Raw genomic sequence first — 15,047 nt, 5'->3', positions numbered from 1 at the left:
TGCCCGCCTAAATCTAGAAAACCAAAAAATGTTGTGACTTTAGAGAATCAAACTCACAACCTGGCTCTCAACACTACCACATCTCTACCACTACACCGCACACTCATTCATGTCTATATATAACATGGTATCTTTTTATATTAATATTTCATAATCTTATATTGGACATTTTAGCTATGAAATGAAATCAAATGAAAAAACTTTTAACTATAAAGTTTTAAATCTTGTGAAGTACTACAACTTTGGTATAGGATGTATCTCCATCAGAGATAGTTTCAAAAATTCAAAAAATTGAGTCTTAGAACATGTGAATTTCAAACACATATTTGAGACTCTAGGTGACTTAAATAAAAACTTATAAATATCAAACATGTAGATCAGGCCAGGAAAGGCACAAGACCCCTCACAAGTAATCGATCGAGGCCGGAGACAATCACCAACTCCGCTCACAACCAGCCCAAAAGCTTTCACCTAGTGCCACAAGATGATGCAACTCAATGCAGTGCACTAGAGGCTCTCCAAACTCACTCAAGATGATTAAATCAAGTGAACAAGTGAGTGGAGTGTGTTGCTCAGCTTCCAAAGGATGTGCACAAGTGTAAGAGGTGCCCTGACAAAGCATGCACACATGATATACCTCTGTAAGCATGTCCCAGACCTACCAGCACGGGTGCCACCCGTCACCTCACCCTAGGTCATGCCTCACTGTTGCACCTCGACAAGTCCTCGGCCGGGCCTCCTACAGATACGTGCCACACCACCGCGCCTTAACTCGCCCTCAACTATATATAGGCCATCTCTAGATCCCTACCATGCAGGCTACCTCGTCTTGCCCTTGGCCGGGTCACCTCCTAATCCGCACCGCTGCAGTTCACCCTTTGCCAAGCCACCTCCACACCTCACCCTTGGCCGGGCATGAGACGCACCGCCGTGGCTCGCCCTCAGCCAAGCCTCCTCTATATCCACAGCACGAAGGAGGCGAAGAGGAGAAGGTAGGGAAGGGAAGGGGTGGTGAGTAGAGAGGAGAGAGAGAGAGAATGGGGAGGAGACTGCGGGTGAGAGAGGGAGGCAGCGTTGGAGAGACGGAGGACATGCGGCGGCTGGTTAGGTGGGACATAAATGAGTGGGGCAACGGTTACAACCATTTTATTACTGAGATGCTAAGATGGGACAAGTGAGTTGAGCTTTAACAGAGACGTGCCTTATTTTTAGAGGTCTAGGACTAACCTCTTCAGGGGCCCTCCTCTGTTAACTTATTTTCGAAGACTGTAATATTTTTAGTGTCTTCATAAATGGGTTAACCGTCTCCAAAAATAACGGTGTGTTTTAGGATACATGGACGTTTTTTATCCGTCTCTGTAAATCAAGAGTTGTTTTCTAAAATCATTTTTATAGTAGTGCAAGATGATAGATTGAGATGTTGTCACAAGACTGAGCTATTAAAATTTTCATGTTGGAACCCTTTAATTACTGAACGTTCTTATCTCAGTTCTTTTCACAGCTTATCAGTCACCTGCAATTCATCTGACCCCACAACCCTGCCCCAAAACCAGTGCTCCCTCCACACCTTCCCAATCTGCTGAATGGGCATCCCCTTCGTCTCCGGCAAGAACAAGTACACGAAGCCCGTCATCACGACAATCCACCCTGCAAAGAAAATCACACTCACCACTAGATGAATTGTACACACTTAGTCCCTAAACCTGCTGTAAGATAGAGGATCATCTTGTAGTAGGATCAAAGAATCAAGTGAAAAAGGCAAAGAGCAGGTGCTTAGCACTGAATCATAGAGGAAAAACTGGGTAGTGCTTAGCACTTGGCATTGGAGAAAAACTGGAGAGTACTTAGCACTTAGCCATGGAGAGAAACTGGAGAGTGCTTAACACTTAGCCGTGGAGAAAAACTAGAGAGTGATTAGCACTTAGCCGTGGAGAAAAACTGGAGAGTGCTTAGCACTTAGCCGCGGAGAAAAACTAGAGAGTGCTTAGCACTTAGCCGTGAAGAAAAACTGAAGAGTGCTTAGCACTTAGCCGTGGAGAAAAACTGGAGAGTGCTTAGCACTTAGCTTGGAGAAAAATAGGAGAGTGCTTAACAAATCAGGCCCATTCGTTCAGACAAGTGTTTCAGCGTGAATCTGTTTGGCGAAAAATTGACATTCCTCACACCATCGGACAAGTGTTTCAGCGTCTACCAATGCTGATGGGCAATATTAAGGTACTAACTTTTCTAACACTAGAGTAATAAGTAAGATGATAGATTCAGATGTTGTCACAAGACTGAGCCATTAAAATTTTCGTGTTGAACCCTTGAATTACTGAACGTTCTTAATTCTTATCTCAGTTCTTTTCACAGCTTGTCACTTGTCCGTCGCCTGCAATTCATCCAACCCCCAACCCTCCCCCAAAACCAGTGGTCCCTCCACACCTTCCCAATCTGGTCAATGGGCATCCTGTTAGCTAAATTGATGCACAAATAAATGTAATCTCATATCGGTTGGAGTCTGTAATAGTCGAGTAGGGGATGGGCATGATCGTAGGCGTGCATGATCACGGTCCAGCCCGTTGTCGGTCAGTCACCACGCCGTGGCGTGCCGGGCGCACGTAGCGCGCACCGCCTCTAACGGTGTTGCGTTCTTTGCACGTCATGGCGCGGGAGGGCGTCGCGGTTGTTAAGATCGCGAGACTTGTGTATAAATAACAAGGAACAAAGACCGAAAAAAATGCACGATGTTGGCAGCGCCATATCCTCTTGTCTGTTACATCTGCTAGGTTAGACTCGCCGCGATCACCATCGTTCCACCGGCGCGATCCGAGCTCTGGAGTGCGTCGTGCTCCAACAATTGGTATCAGAGCCGAAGGGGAGCCGGGGAGGAGCCGTTTGGTGGCGGGGAGGAGCCCTGCGAGGTGTTGGGTGGTTGAAGCCAACCGAACCAAGAAGAAGGAGACGTGAATGTCGTCGTTGCCATGGCGCTGAACTCGCCGAAGTCAAGTGGAGCCAACAAGGAGGTGATGCAGCGTGCGTGGAATTAGGCCGCAGGCAATCTAGTATGGCCGATGTTAACACGCACTAATTACCAATCGTGGTCAGTCCACGTTCAATGCAATCTCGAAGGAATCTATCTCTGGGATGCAATAGAGTCTGATAAGGTGGAGCAGAGGCATGATCGGCTCGCCTGGGTGCCATGCTGAGGGGCGTTCCGGAGGACATGCACGCCATGTTGCTGAACAAAAAGTCAGCAAAGGAGGCATGGGAGTTGCTGAAGACGATGCATCTCGGAGCAGATCGGGTCAAGGAGGTGACTGCGCAGAAGTTGTTGAGCAATTTCGAAGCGATATCCTTCAAGACCGGCGAGACGATTGAAGAATTCGCCATGAGGATTACCAAACTCGCGTCGGATCTGCGCAGTCTTGGCGTGACAAGCGTTGATGATGCGCGAGTGGTGAAGAAGTTCTTGAGGGTCGTGCCACCACGCTACAATCAGGTGGTGGTGGCGATCGAGATGTTCTATGATGTGAAGACCCTGTTGAAAGGTCCTAATATGGCTAGAGGGGGGTGAATAGCCTATTTAAAAATCTACAAACCAACTAGAGCAATTTGATTAGTATGACAAATAGCGTAATGCAAACTTGCTCTAGCTCTACAAGGGTTGCTAGCCACCTATCCAACAATTCTAGTTGCAATGATTACTTAGGCACCCAAACTTGCTATGTAGCTACTCACTAAGAGCTCTCAATCTTGCTACTCTAAAGAGCTCAACTAGATGAATGTAAATAATAAAGCAAGCTCTCAATTCTAATTACACTAAAGAGCTTGTATCAACTAGTTTGCAAGAATGTAAATAAGTGAGTAGGGTGATTATACCGCTGTGTAGGGGATGAACCAATCACAAGATGAAGATTAAGCCAATCACCGGGAGAAAGCAAATGACAAGAGACAACCGATTTCTCTCCCGAGGTTCACGTGCTTGCCAACACGCTAGTCCCCGTTGTGTCGACCAACACTTGGTGGTTCGGTGGCTAAGAGGTGTTTCACAAACCTCGTCCACACGATAGGACACCGCAAGAACCGACCCACAAGTGAGGTAACTCAATGACACGAGCAATTTACTAGAGTTACCTTTCGGCACTCCGCCGGGGAAGGTACAACTCCCCTTACAATCACCGGAGATGGCCACGAACAATCACCAACTCGTGCCAATCCTCCACCGCTGCTCTAACCGTCTAGGTGGTGGCAACCACCAAGAGAAACAAGCAAAATCCGCAGCGCAACACGAATACCAAGTGCCTCTAGATGCAATCACTCAAGCAATGCACTTGGATTCTCTCCCAATCTCACAATGATGATGGATCAATGATGGAGATGAGTGGGAGGACTTTGGCTAAGCTCACAAGGTTGCTATGTCAATGAAAATGTGCAAGAGAGCCCCCTTGAGCCGGCCATGGGGCTATAAATAGAGCCCCAATCAAATAGAGCCGTTATACCCCTTCACTGGGCAAAACGCGGCTACGTACTTGACCGGACGCTCCGGCTTAAACTGATCGGACGCAGAAGCCTCAGCGTCCGGTCATTTCTAGTAAGCTTCCCAAGGCATATTTCTTCGACCGGACGCGTCCAGTCCACCTTGACCGGACCCAGACCAGCGTCCGGTGCGGTACCCTAGGTACTGTGCCGACCGACCAGCTCGACCGGACGCATGCTACCAGCATCCGGTGCTTTTAGACCCAGCGTCCGGTCAGTTGACCGACGCCAGCGTCTTCGCGATCAACTCGTTTTCACTTCTAACTTCTTCACCCTTGCTCCAATGTGCCAACCACAAGAATTTGCATCCGGCGCAATAGAAAATAGGCATTCCATTTTCCCGAAAGCGCCGAATCCCAGAGGGACCCAAACCCATCTCAACCCTGCAAACACCACCTCCTTTGTAGATGTGCCAACACCACCAAGTGTATCACCTTGTGCACAAGTGTTAGCATATTTTCACAAACATTTTCAAGGGTGTTAGCACTCCACTAGATCCTAAATGCATATGCAATGAGTTAGAGCATCTAGTGGCACTTTGATAACCGCATTCCGATACGAGTTTCACTCCTCTTAATAGTATGGCTATCTATCCTAAATGTGATCACACTCACTAAGTGTCTTGATCACTAAAACAAAATGGCTCCTACATTTTTTTACCTTTGTCTTGAGCCTTTTGTTTTTCTCTTTCTTCTTTTTCAAGTTTAAGCATTTGACCATCACCATGCCATCACCATTGTCATGATCTTCGCCATTGCTTCATCACTTGGAGTAGTGCTACCTATCTCATAATCATCTTGATAAACTAGGTTAGCACTTAGGGTTTCATCAATTAACCAAAACCAAACTAGAGCTTTCACATGTTCATCGAGGAACTTGTTGGCCGTCTCAGGGCGGCGGAGGCTCGGTTCGAGCCCACGGTCGAACAAGTGACGGACAAGGCGGGCTGTCTTCTGCTCTCGGAGGAAGAATGGATGGCTAGGAACAAGAGTCGCATGGTGAATGTAGAGTCATCCTCTGGTGGCGGAAAATACATGAAGAAAGATCAATCTAGAGGTCGCGGTGTCTCGTCTGGTGGCGGCAAGCATGGCCATGACACGCGCGAGTCCAGAGGTGGTCTCACGTCGAAGGGCACACCTCGTTGGAAGGGCAGGTGCCGGAAGTGTGGTGTCTACGGGCACTGGGGCAAGGAATGCCTGAACAAGAAGGCTGGGAAGGAGGAGCATGAAGATGCCACGCACCATGTCGCTGCTAACACGGAGGCGAAACCAGCGCTCTTGGTGGCACAGGTGTGCAACATCGTGCGCACACCGAAATCATCTGCCCAAGGCTTGTTCCTGAATCAGGAACGTGTGTTCCCGAAGAAGTATGATGATGGAGCATGGATACTTGACACAGGGGCGACAAATCACATGACAGGCTGTCAGTCCTCACTAACAAGCCTGGACGAGTCCATGCATGGCGCTGTGAGGTTCGGCGATGGCTCGACCGTGGAGATCTGCGGGGTTGGCGCAGTCACAATGGCCGGCAGAAATCAGGAGCATCGCGTCCTCACCGAGGTTTATTTCATCCCCTCTCTGAAATGTAATATTGTCAGTCTTGGTCAACTTGAAGAAGCAGGATGCCGTGTTGAGATCGACAAGGGTGTTCTGGTGGTGCTCGAGCGGAAGCAACCGGGTGTGGCAAGAGGTGTTGTGATTAGAGCAGAAAGAAAGAATCGCTTGTACCTGATGAAGGTGAATCTGTCATCACCTGTTTGCCTACTGACCAAGATGGAGGAGGAGGCCTGGCGCTGGCATGCATGGTACGGTCATTTGAATTTCAGGGCCCTGCGTGAACTCGGTGTCAAGGAGATGGTAGAGGGACTGCCGTTGATCAAGAAGGTGGAACAAGTGTGCGATGGCTGCGCCCTTGGGAAGCAGCACCGTGCGCCATTTCCTCAAGCTTCGCCATGGCGTGCGTCTATTGGACTCGAGCTGGTGCACACGGATCTCTGTGGCCCGATCACGCCAATCGCACCTGGAGGCAAGTCCTATTTCATGATCATGGTTGATGATCACAGCCGCTATATGTGGCTGGAATTGCTGGCGGGAAAAGATGAAGCGCTGGCATGTTTCAAAAGGTTCAGGGCAGCGGCTGAATTGGAGTCAGGCCGTCGCCTGAAGGCGCTCAGAACGGACCGCGGTGGCGAGTTCAACTCCGGGGCGTTTGTGGTGTTCTGCAGTGAGCATGGCATCAAGCACAACACAACTATGCCCTATACTCCGCAACAGAATGGTGTTGTGGAATGGAGGAATCAGACGATAGTGGAGATGGCGAGGTGTTTACTGAAGAGTATGGGAGTACCACCCCGGTTCTGGGGGGGAGGCTGTGAAAACAGCAGTATATATTCTCAATCGCTCTCTGACTAAGAGTTTGAGCGGTATGACTCCTTATGAGGCTTGGTTTGGCAGAAAACCCGGGATCAAGCATTTGAGGACGTTTGGCTGTGTTGCTTATGTAAAGAAGGCTGGCCCGGGAATAAGCAAGTTAACTGACAGATCAACACCAGGTGTGTTCTTTGGCTATGAGCTGGGGACAAAAGGTTATCGTATTTATGATCCAGTGAAGAACAAGCTCATGGTGACTCGTGATGTGATCTTTGATGAGAAAAAGCCATGGAATTGGGAAGGGAAAGAAGACAGCAAGGTGAAAGAGGCAGCGGAGAAAACTGATACGTTTCAGGTTCAGTGGGATGACACTGACACTGTTCCCGGTCTGGCAACGGGATCTGAGGAAGCTGTTGTGCCCGATTTTGAGCCGGTTTCGCCTGCTGCGTCAATTCCATCAGCAGGGGGTGCATCAAACACACCACCTGGGACTCCTAACTCCAATTCGGGTACACCATTGATACAGTGGGCCATGCCACCCACTGGTCAGTCCGTGGATTCAGAAGGTGATCCACTCTGGTACAGAACGATCGCTGATCTGCTGGATGATACTGAAGAAATTCAGGATTTTGAATACAGTGGACTCTGCCTTGTTGCTGCTGAGGAACCAAGATCAGTACAAGAGGCAATGTCGGAGGAGTGCTGGAGGCAAGCCATGCGGGCAGAAATGCAAGCGATTGAGGCTAACCGAACCTGGGATGTCAGTGTGTTGCCACCCGAACACAAAGCGATTGGCCTAAAATGGGTTTTCAAGGTCAAGAAAGATCCTGAGGGGAATGTGGTCAAGTATAAAGCACGCCTAGTTGCTAAAGGCTATGCTCAGCGTTTTGGAGTGGATTTTGATGAGGTTTTCGCTCCGGTGGCTAGAATTGAAACTGTACGGGTGTTGTTGGCACTTGCAGCTCAAGGTGGATGGGAGGTTCATCATATGGACGTAAAATCAGCTTTTTTGAATGGTGATCTCTCTGAAACCGTGTACGTGCAACAGCCTCCAGGTTTTGTAGTCGGCAATGGAGATAAGGTGCTCAAGTTGAAAAAGGCACTCTATGGTTTGAAGCAGGCACCACGGGCGTGGAATGTAAAACTTGACCGTGAACTCGTGGCTCTTGGGTTTGTCAGGAGCAAGTTGGATCATGCTGTTTACAGAAGAAACAGCAAGAACTCTTTTCTGCTTGTGGGGGTTTATGTCGATGATTTGATCATCTCTGGACCAGATGTGAAAGACATCAAGAATTTCAAGTCTGAGATGAAGAAGAAGTTTAGCATGAGTGACTTGGGGCTCTTAAGCTATTACCTGGGCATAGAGGTTAAGCAGGATGCAAATGGCATCACTCTGTGTCAGAGTTCCTATGCAGCAAAGATACTAGAAGTGGCTGGAATGGGGAACTGCAACTCATGTGATACTCCAATGGAATGTCGACTGAAACTGAGCAAGCTGAAGAATGGAGAGGCAATGGATCCTACGGGATACAGGAGTATAATCGGCAGCCTGAGGTATATTGTTAACACTTGACCTGATTTGGCATTTTCAGTCGGTGTTGTGAGCAGATACATGGAGGCGCCGGGCAAAGAACATTGGGCCGCTGTAAAACACATTCTAAGGTATCTCAAGGGTACCATGGGGTACGGCTGCAAGTATGAGAGGGGAGCTGAGCTGAAACCAATTCTAATTGGGTACAGCGACAGTGACTTTGCTGGAGATATCGAGGATAGGAAGAGCACTACGGGTGTTGGCTATTTCCTCGGGAGCAGTCTTGTTACCTGGGCGTCACAGAAGCAAAGGATCGTTGCCTTGTCTTCCTGTGAAGCGGAGTATGTGGCAGCGGCGGCAGCGGCTTGTCAAGGCATATGGCTTAGCCGGCTGATTGCAGATATGCTGGGAACGAGGGAGACGACGGTGAAGCTGCACATGGATAATATGTCTACGATAGCACTCAGCAGGAATCCGGTGCATCATGACCGAAGCAAGCACATTGATACTAAGTATCATTTTCTTCGTCAGTGCATCGAGGAAGGCAAGGTGGAGGTTGAACACGTCGGGACAGGAGATCAGGTCGCCGACATCTTCACCAAGTCGCTGGGACGAGTGAAGTTCGTGGAGTTCAGGAGTGCATTAGGTGTCGTCAGTGTGCATCAAGTTTAGGGGGTGATTTGTTAGCTAAATTGATGCACAAATAAATGTAATCTCGTATCAGTTGGAGTCTGTAATAGTCGAGTAGGGGATGGGCGTGATCGTAGGCGTGCATGATCACGGTCCAGCCCGTTGTCGGTCAGTCACCATGCCGTGGCGTGCCGGGCGCACGTAGCGTGCACCGCCTCTAACGGTGTTGCGTTCTTTGCACGTCATGGCGCGGGAGGGCGTCGCGGTTGTTAAGATCGCGAGACTTGTGTATAAATAACAAGGAACAAAGACCGGAAAAATGCGCGATGTTGGCAGCGCCATATCCTCTTGTCTGTTACATCTGCTAGGTTAGACTCGCCGCGATCACCATCGTTCCGCCGGCGCGATCCGAGCTCTGGAGTGCGTCGTGCTCCAACACATCCCCTTCATCCCCGGCAAGAACAAGTACAGGAAGCCCGTCATCACCACGATCCACCCCGCAAAGAAGAAGAAGAGCCAGGCCCTCATCCGGCACAGCATGGCAAGGAACCCCTGCGCGATGAATATGGTGAACACGAACCCGGACGCCACCGTGATGCTCTGCCCCGCCGACCAGATCTCCAGCGGGAAAACCTCGGTGGGCACCAGCCACGTCATGGGGCCCCAGGACCAGCTGTACCCCGCCACGTACACGCCGATGAGGACGAACAGCGCCGCCGCGTAGCCGCGCGCCATCCCGCCCTCGTCGCCCAGCTTGGCGGCCATGACGGCGCCGATCAGGACCTCGGAGACCTGCATCTGGAGGCTGCCGGCGATGAGCAGCGTGCGGCGGCCGAACCGGTCGATGACGAACATGAACACGACCGTCGACGCCGTGTAGATGACCACCATAACGACCGTGGAGAGCAGCGCCAGGCTCTCGCCCATGCCCACCGTGCGGAGCAGCACCGGCGCGTAGAACCCGATGGCGTTGATCCCGTTGAGCTGCGTGAACGCCGGCATCAACACGGCGACCGCTAGCTGCGGCCGGTACCAGCGCCGCGAAAGGATGAGCCGCAGGCCGCGGCTGCTGCCGCCCAGTGCCGCCGCGCTGTTCGCCGCGACGATGTCATCCAGCTCCGCGTCGACGGCGGCGGCGGCGTCCGTGCCTCTGACCTTCTGCAGCAGCGCGCGCACCCTCCCACGGTCCGCACCCTGCTGCACCAGGCTGTTGGGCGTCTCCGGCAGGAAGACGGCTCCCAGCGTGAAGAGCGCGGCGGGGACGCCAGCCAGGCCCAGCGAGAGCCTCCAGCCCCAGCCGCAGGTGATCTTCTCCGCGCCGTAGTTGATAATGTTCGCGGCCAGGGAGCCGAGGCACATGCTGTGATGGAACCCGTTGCTGAATGCCTGAATGCTTCTCGGTATCGTGCAGGGGCCATTTCAGACAGGTACAAAAGCACTGCCTGCAAAATTTCAGTAGGGCTGGATATTGCAGGATCACCAAATTTCGTTATCAGATTGTAGTCGGCGACTCTGACCTGATTGGCGAACCCGAGGCCCACTCCGAGGAGCGCCCTGCCCAGGATGGCCATGTACACGTTGACGGCTGACCACGGCGCCGGCGAGGAACGCCGCCCCGCCGATGATCATGGACGGGCGGCGCCCTCGCCTGGCCGTGAACCACGACCAGAGCAGCATCGCGGTGAGCAGGCCGGCGATGTAGAGCGACGACGTGAAGAGCGTCAGAAGCTGGCTGTCGAACTTGCAGTAGTTGCTGACGTGCACGTCACCCTTCATCCGCCGGTACACGTCCGGGAAGAACTCCTCCAGGAACGACCCCATGGATGACACGCCACCTGTGCTGTGCAAAACATCCTGTAATCGATCGGCACTTCGGAAACCAAAACTTGATGATATTTCCAGTTGTTCATAACGACTTTTCAAGTTGTTTCTGGGACATGAATCTGAAATTCTGAGGTCGTATTCGTACCAGAGATTCTGAGGTCGTAGCCAAAGATGGCGCCGCCCATGGCCGCGGTGACGCATGACAGCGCCACGAACACGGTGATCCTCCCGCCGTACTGACGACCATCGCTGCCGCCGGCATCGACGAGACCGACAGCCATGGTTCGCCACTGCGGCGGTTAGCTTAGGTGAAGGTGAGAGCTTGGTCAGTGAACCTTGGTGTGGCCATGCTGTTGGTGTTGTGTTGACCAGCTGTTGCTGGCTGCTGTTGCCATCCGGTCAAGCTTCGATGTGATGTGCCCTTTTGGAGCTTTGCAAAGCATGTGTCGGCCGTCTGCATCTTGTTTCTTTATATGCGTTTTGGTATGAATTTTCCATGGCGGCTCTTGACTTATTAGTCGCAAGAGTTTACACCATTTAACCATGTTCACGTCATTGTTGTCCACATCAAAGATATCTGAAAAGTGAGGAGTTCTTATTGCTCCATACTTAGCACTTGTTTGGATGTACCAACTAAATTTTAGCTGGCTAAATTTAGCTGCTAGTATCCAAACGTCCTAACTAAAAGACCACCTAAAATTTAGCTGAGTTTAGCTATTTCAACTTAGCTAGCTGAAGCATCCAAACATCCTAGCTAAAATTTAGCTGGGAGAACTTTTAGCTGGCTAAAGTTTAGTCTTGCAATTTTAGCTAGCTAAAATTTAGTTAGGTGCATCCAAACATAACCTTAAATTATCCACAATTCATCGTTTTCCATGTATTGTGCGTAATGGGAAGAAGATACTCTCTTCACCTAGACATTGTTGCAACTCTAGATACACAAAGATAGCTTTAGATTTATTTTTTCAAGCCAAACACTTTTAGATCTACGCAGATCGACCATAGTGTAGCTCGAAATCCATGGATTTAGGAGCAGATCTATTGAATTTTATCGAGCACCACAAAGAGCACTCTGAAAACACAAGTTTGAAAGAATTAGAGAAAATTATCTAGCACTGCCACTGATTAAACAAAAGTACAGGATGGTGTTCTTTCTTCTTCTCCCATCGCCGACCAGAGCCGCCCATCCCTACCTTCGCCGCGTGCCGCTCTGCCGCCCACGTCTAACCTCCATGTCCGGACGTGGCGCACGCCTACCACCGTGCCCATGCCAGCGCTCGGGTGCCCCCACCCCGGCCGGCGAGACCCGCCCTACCTCAACTGCCCTCACCCCTACCGCGACCGGCCTCGCCTCCACTGTGGCCAGCGAGACCCGTGCCCGCCGCCGCCACCCCCACCGAGACCGGCGCCGCCCCCACCATGGCCGGCCTCAATGTCGCGCCCCAAGAACGCCACGAGCTCCGAGCGTGCGAGCCCAGCTCCCGTCACGCATGGCCCCAGCCTCGCCGCCGTCTATGCGCGTCACTCCATCGTCCACACACGTGACCACGCCGTGTGGATGTTGCCCGGTCTGATGTGCTCTGCTCAGATATGTAGGAAGAGGAGGAAAGAGGGGATGAAGAGCTGACGAGCGGGCCCAGGTGGCAGTGAGTTAGAGGGAAGGAAACTCAGAGCTGGAGCTGTACAAGACAGTTTACTGGGAGACCAGCTCCATGGTGGAGCTGCATCATGGTGGATCTAGTGATCTGAATCTGTTTTTTTTTTTTTTTTTTGATTTGGAGCTCTCCTAAACATGCCCGTAATTTCATTCACTAAACTATCAATATAAAGAGCTTCAAATGAACTGTAAAATGTATAGTACTCCAACTGCTAAAGATCTTCCAAATGATCAGGCTTTGAATATTCTTGTCTGAGAAACAAATCATGGCTGAATTGAAGCTGAATGCTTCAAATGTACGTAGCTGAATGCTACGTACATTTCTTTACAGCTTGGCACTTGCCTCATCTTCACGGTCTCCTATAACCTTCTTCCAGAACCAGTGCTCGGCCCACACCTTGTCAATGTGCTCGATGGGCAGCCCCTTGGTCTCCGGCAAGAAGAGGTACACGAACGCCGTCATGGCCACGATCCACCCGGCGAAGAAGAAAAAGAGCCACGCCTTGAGGCGGCAGAGCATGGCGAGGAAGTACTGCGCGACCAAGATGGTGAACACGAAGCCCGACGCCACGGTGATGCTCTGCCCGGCCGACCGGACCTCCAGCGGGAAGATCTCGCTGGGCACCAGCCAGCTCAGCGGGCCCCAGGAGCAGCCGAAGCCCGCGGAGTAGAGGCCGATGAGCAGGAGGAGGGCTAGCGCGTACGCCCTGCTCAGGCCGCCCTCGTCGCCGAGCTTCGCGGCCATGATGGCGCCGATGAGGACCTCGCAGAGGAGCATCTGCGCGCCGCCGGCCAGGAGCAGCGTCCGCCGTCCGAAGAGGTCAGCCGCGAACAGGGAGGTGAACGTCGCGGCGGAGGAGACGACGACCAGGACGATGGTCGAGAGGAGGGACGCGGTCTCGCCCATGCCGATGCTGCGCAGCAGCACCGGCGCGTAAAACCCGATGGCGTTGATCCCCGTCAGCTGCGTGAACGACGGTATCAGGATGGCCATGGCCAGCTGCGGGCGGTACCGCCGGTTCGTCAGGATCAGTCGCCAGCCGTTGTCGCACTGCTGCGCCATGGCATTGGCAGCGACGATGTCATCCAACTCTTGGTCGACGGCGTCGGTTCCTCTGATCTTCTGCAGCAACGCCCTCACCTTCCCGTGGTCTCTGCCTTGCTGGACGAGGCTGTTGGGCGTCTCCGGCAGGAAGATGGCGCCGACGGTGAGCAGCGCTGCAGGGACGCCGGCCAGGCCCAACGACAGCCTCCAGCCCCAGCCCCCTGTGATCTTCTCGGCGCCGTAGTTGACGACCGTCGCGAGGAGAGCTCCAAGACAGAGGCTGAACTGGAAGCCGTTGCTGAACATCCCTCGGTAACGTGCCGGGGCCATCTCAGACAGGTACAACGGCACAGCCTGCAAAATGTTAAAAGAATTATTTTTCCATGTCGATTTGTCATGCTACAGCCTGGAAAATGTTGCTGCGCAATTTTTTGTTTTTCATGACATTCTAAGAACAAATTCATATGGATAGACATATCATATACCTGGTTGGCGAAGCCCAGGCCAACGCCGAGCAGCGCCCTGCCGAGGATGGCCATGAACACGTTCACGGCGCCGCCGCTGACCGCGGCGCCCGCGAGGTACGCGACGCCGCCGAAGACCATGGACGGGCGGCGCCCGCACCGCGCGGTGAGCCACGATGCGAGGAGCACCGCAGTGAGGAGGCCGGTGATGTAGAGCGACGACGTGAAGAGCGTCAGCAGCTGGCTGTCGAACTTGCAGTAGTTGCTGACGCCCGCGGCGCGCTTCATCCGACGGTACACGTCGGGGAAGAACTCCCGCAGGAACGCGTCCATGGACGACACGCCGCCCGCCGTGCTGATGTCGTAGCCGAAGATGGCGCCGCCCATGGCCGCCGTGACGCACGACAACGCCACGAACGCGGTGACCCTGCCGTCGTACTGACGTGCGTCCTCCCCGCCTTCGGGGCTGACGACGGCGAAACAGACGGCCATGGTCGGGCAGGGTCACGGAGCTAGCTAGTGTGAAGTTGTGAACTCGATCAGCAGTTCAGCACATGGTGAGCGAGCACTGTGCGACTGTCCTCTCGTGCTGACTTGCTGCTCTTATCGGTGCAAGATGCTTGCTGCGCGGTCAAGCTTGACGTGCTGGCACTTGCTGGGTGATTTGTTCGCGAGCGCGCAGCAATGTAAATCTTCCACGGAGATAGGTAGCTTACTGACAGGGATTTTTAAATAATTGCCAGCGAGAGGGAGGCCACCTCATGTTGTAAGTTTGTTGTAAGTTTGAAAACTCTACTTCCTCCTAACTAAATACGTACCTTATGGTACGGTCGGAAAAAAAAGAGGGAGGCCACCACTTCGATTACCAGCTTTAGATGGGTAAATACAAAATTGCCACCGAAAATAGTAACTCTCCTACGTTCTTGTCATTTTCACTGACGTGGTACGCCACTTCACCCGCTAGTGTGCAACTTGGCATGGCCCGGACACACAGGCACGCACAAATACT

General features: G+C 52.2%; 2 protein-coding genes and 1 pseudogene across 2 annotated transcripts; 1 reads left to right on the top strand and 2 right to left on the bottom strand.

The window, feature by feature from the left end:
* The first annotated feature begins 3,181 nt into the window (after window positions 1-3,181).
* Window positions 3,182-3,556, top strand: LOC136480485 (uncharacterized). The gene has a single exon (XM_066478014.1). It carries the CDS (start codon window positions 3,182-3,184, stop codon window positions 3,554-3,556), a length of 375 nt encoding a protein of 124 aa, XP_066334111.1.
* Window positions 3,557-9,431: 5,875 nt separating this feature from the next.
* LOC136484053 (hexose carrier protein HEX6-like) lies at window positions 9,432-11,154 on the bottom strand (annotated as a pseudogene).
* Window positions 11,155-12,684: 1,530 nt separating this feature from the next.
* LOC136484052 (hexose carrier protein HEX6-like) lies at window positions 12,685-14,601 on the bottom strand. Its single transcript, XM_066481217.1, has 2 exons — window positions 14,060-14,601; window positions 12,685-13,928 (listed from the first exon to the last, which is right to left on the bottom strand). Exons 1-2 carry the CDS (start codon window positions 14,528-14,530, stop codon window positions 12,855-12,857), a joined length of 1,545 nt encoding a protein of 514 aa, XP_066337314.1. The 5' UTR covers window positions 14,531-14,601; the 3' UTR covers window positions 12,685-12,854.
* Window positions 14,602-15,047: the final 446 nt, after the last annotated feature.

Source organism: Miscanthus floridulus, chromosome 9 (assembly GCF_019320115.1).
Source record: "Miscanthus floridulus cultivar M001 chromosome 9, ASM1932011v1, whole genome shotgun sequence".
NCBI classification, from domain to species: domain Eukaryota; kingdom Viridiplantae; phylum Streptophyta; class Magnoliopsida; order Poales; family Poaceae; genus Miscanthus; species Miscanthus floridulus.
Note: the sequence above shows the minus strand (reverse complement) of the source record. Positions and strands in the feature narration are given on the sequence as shown.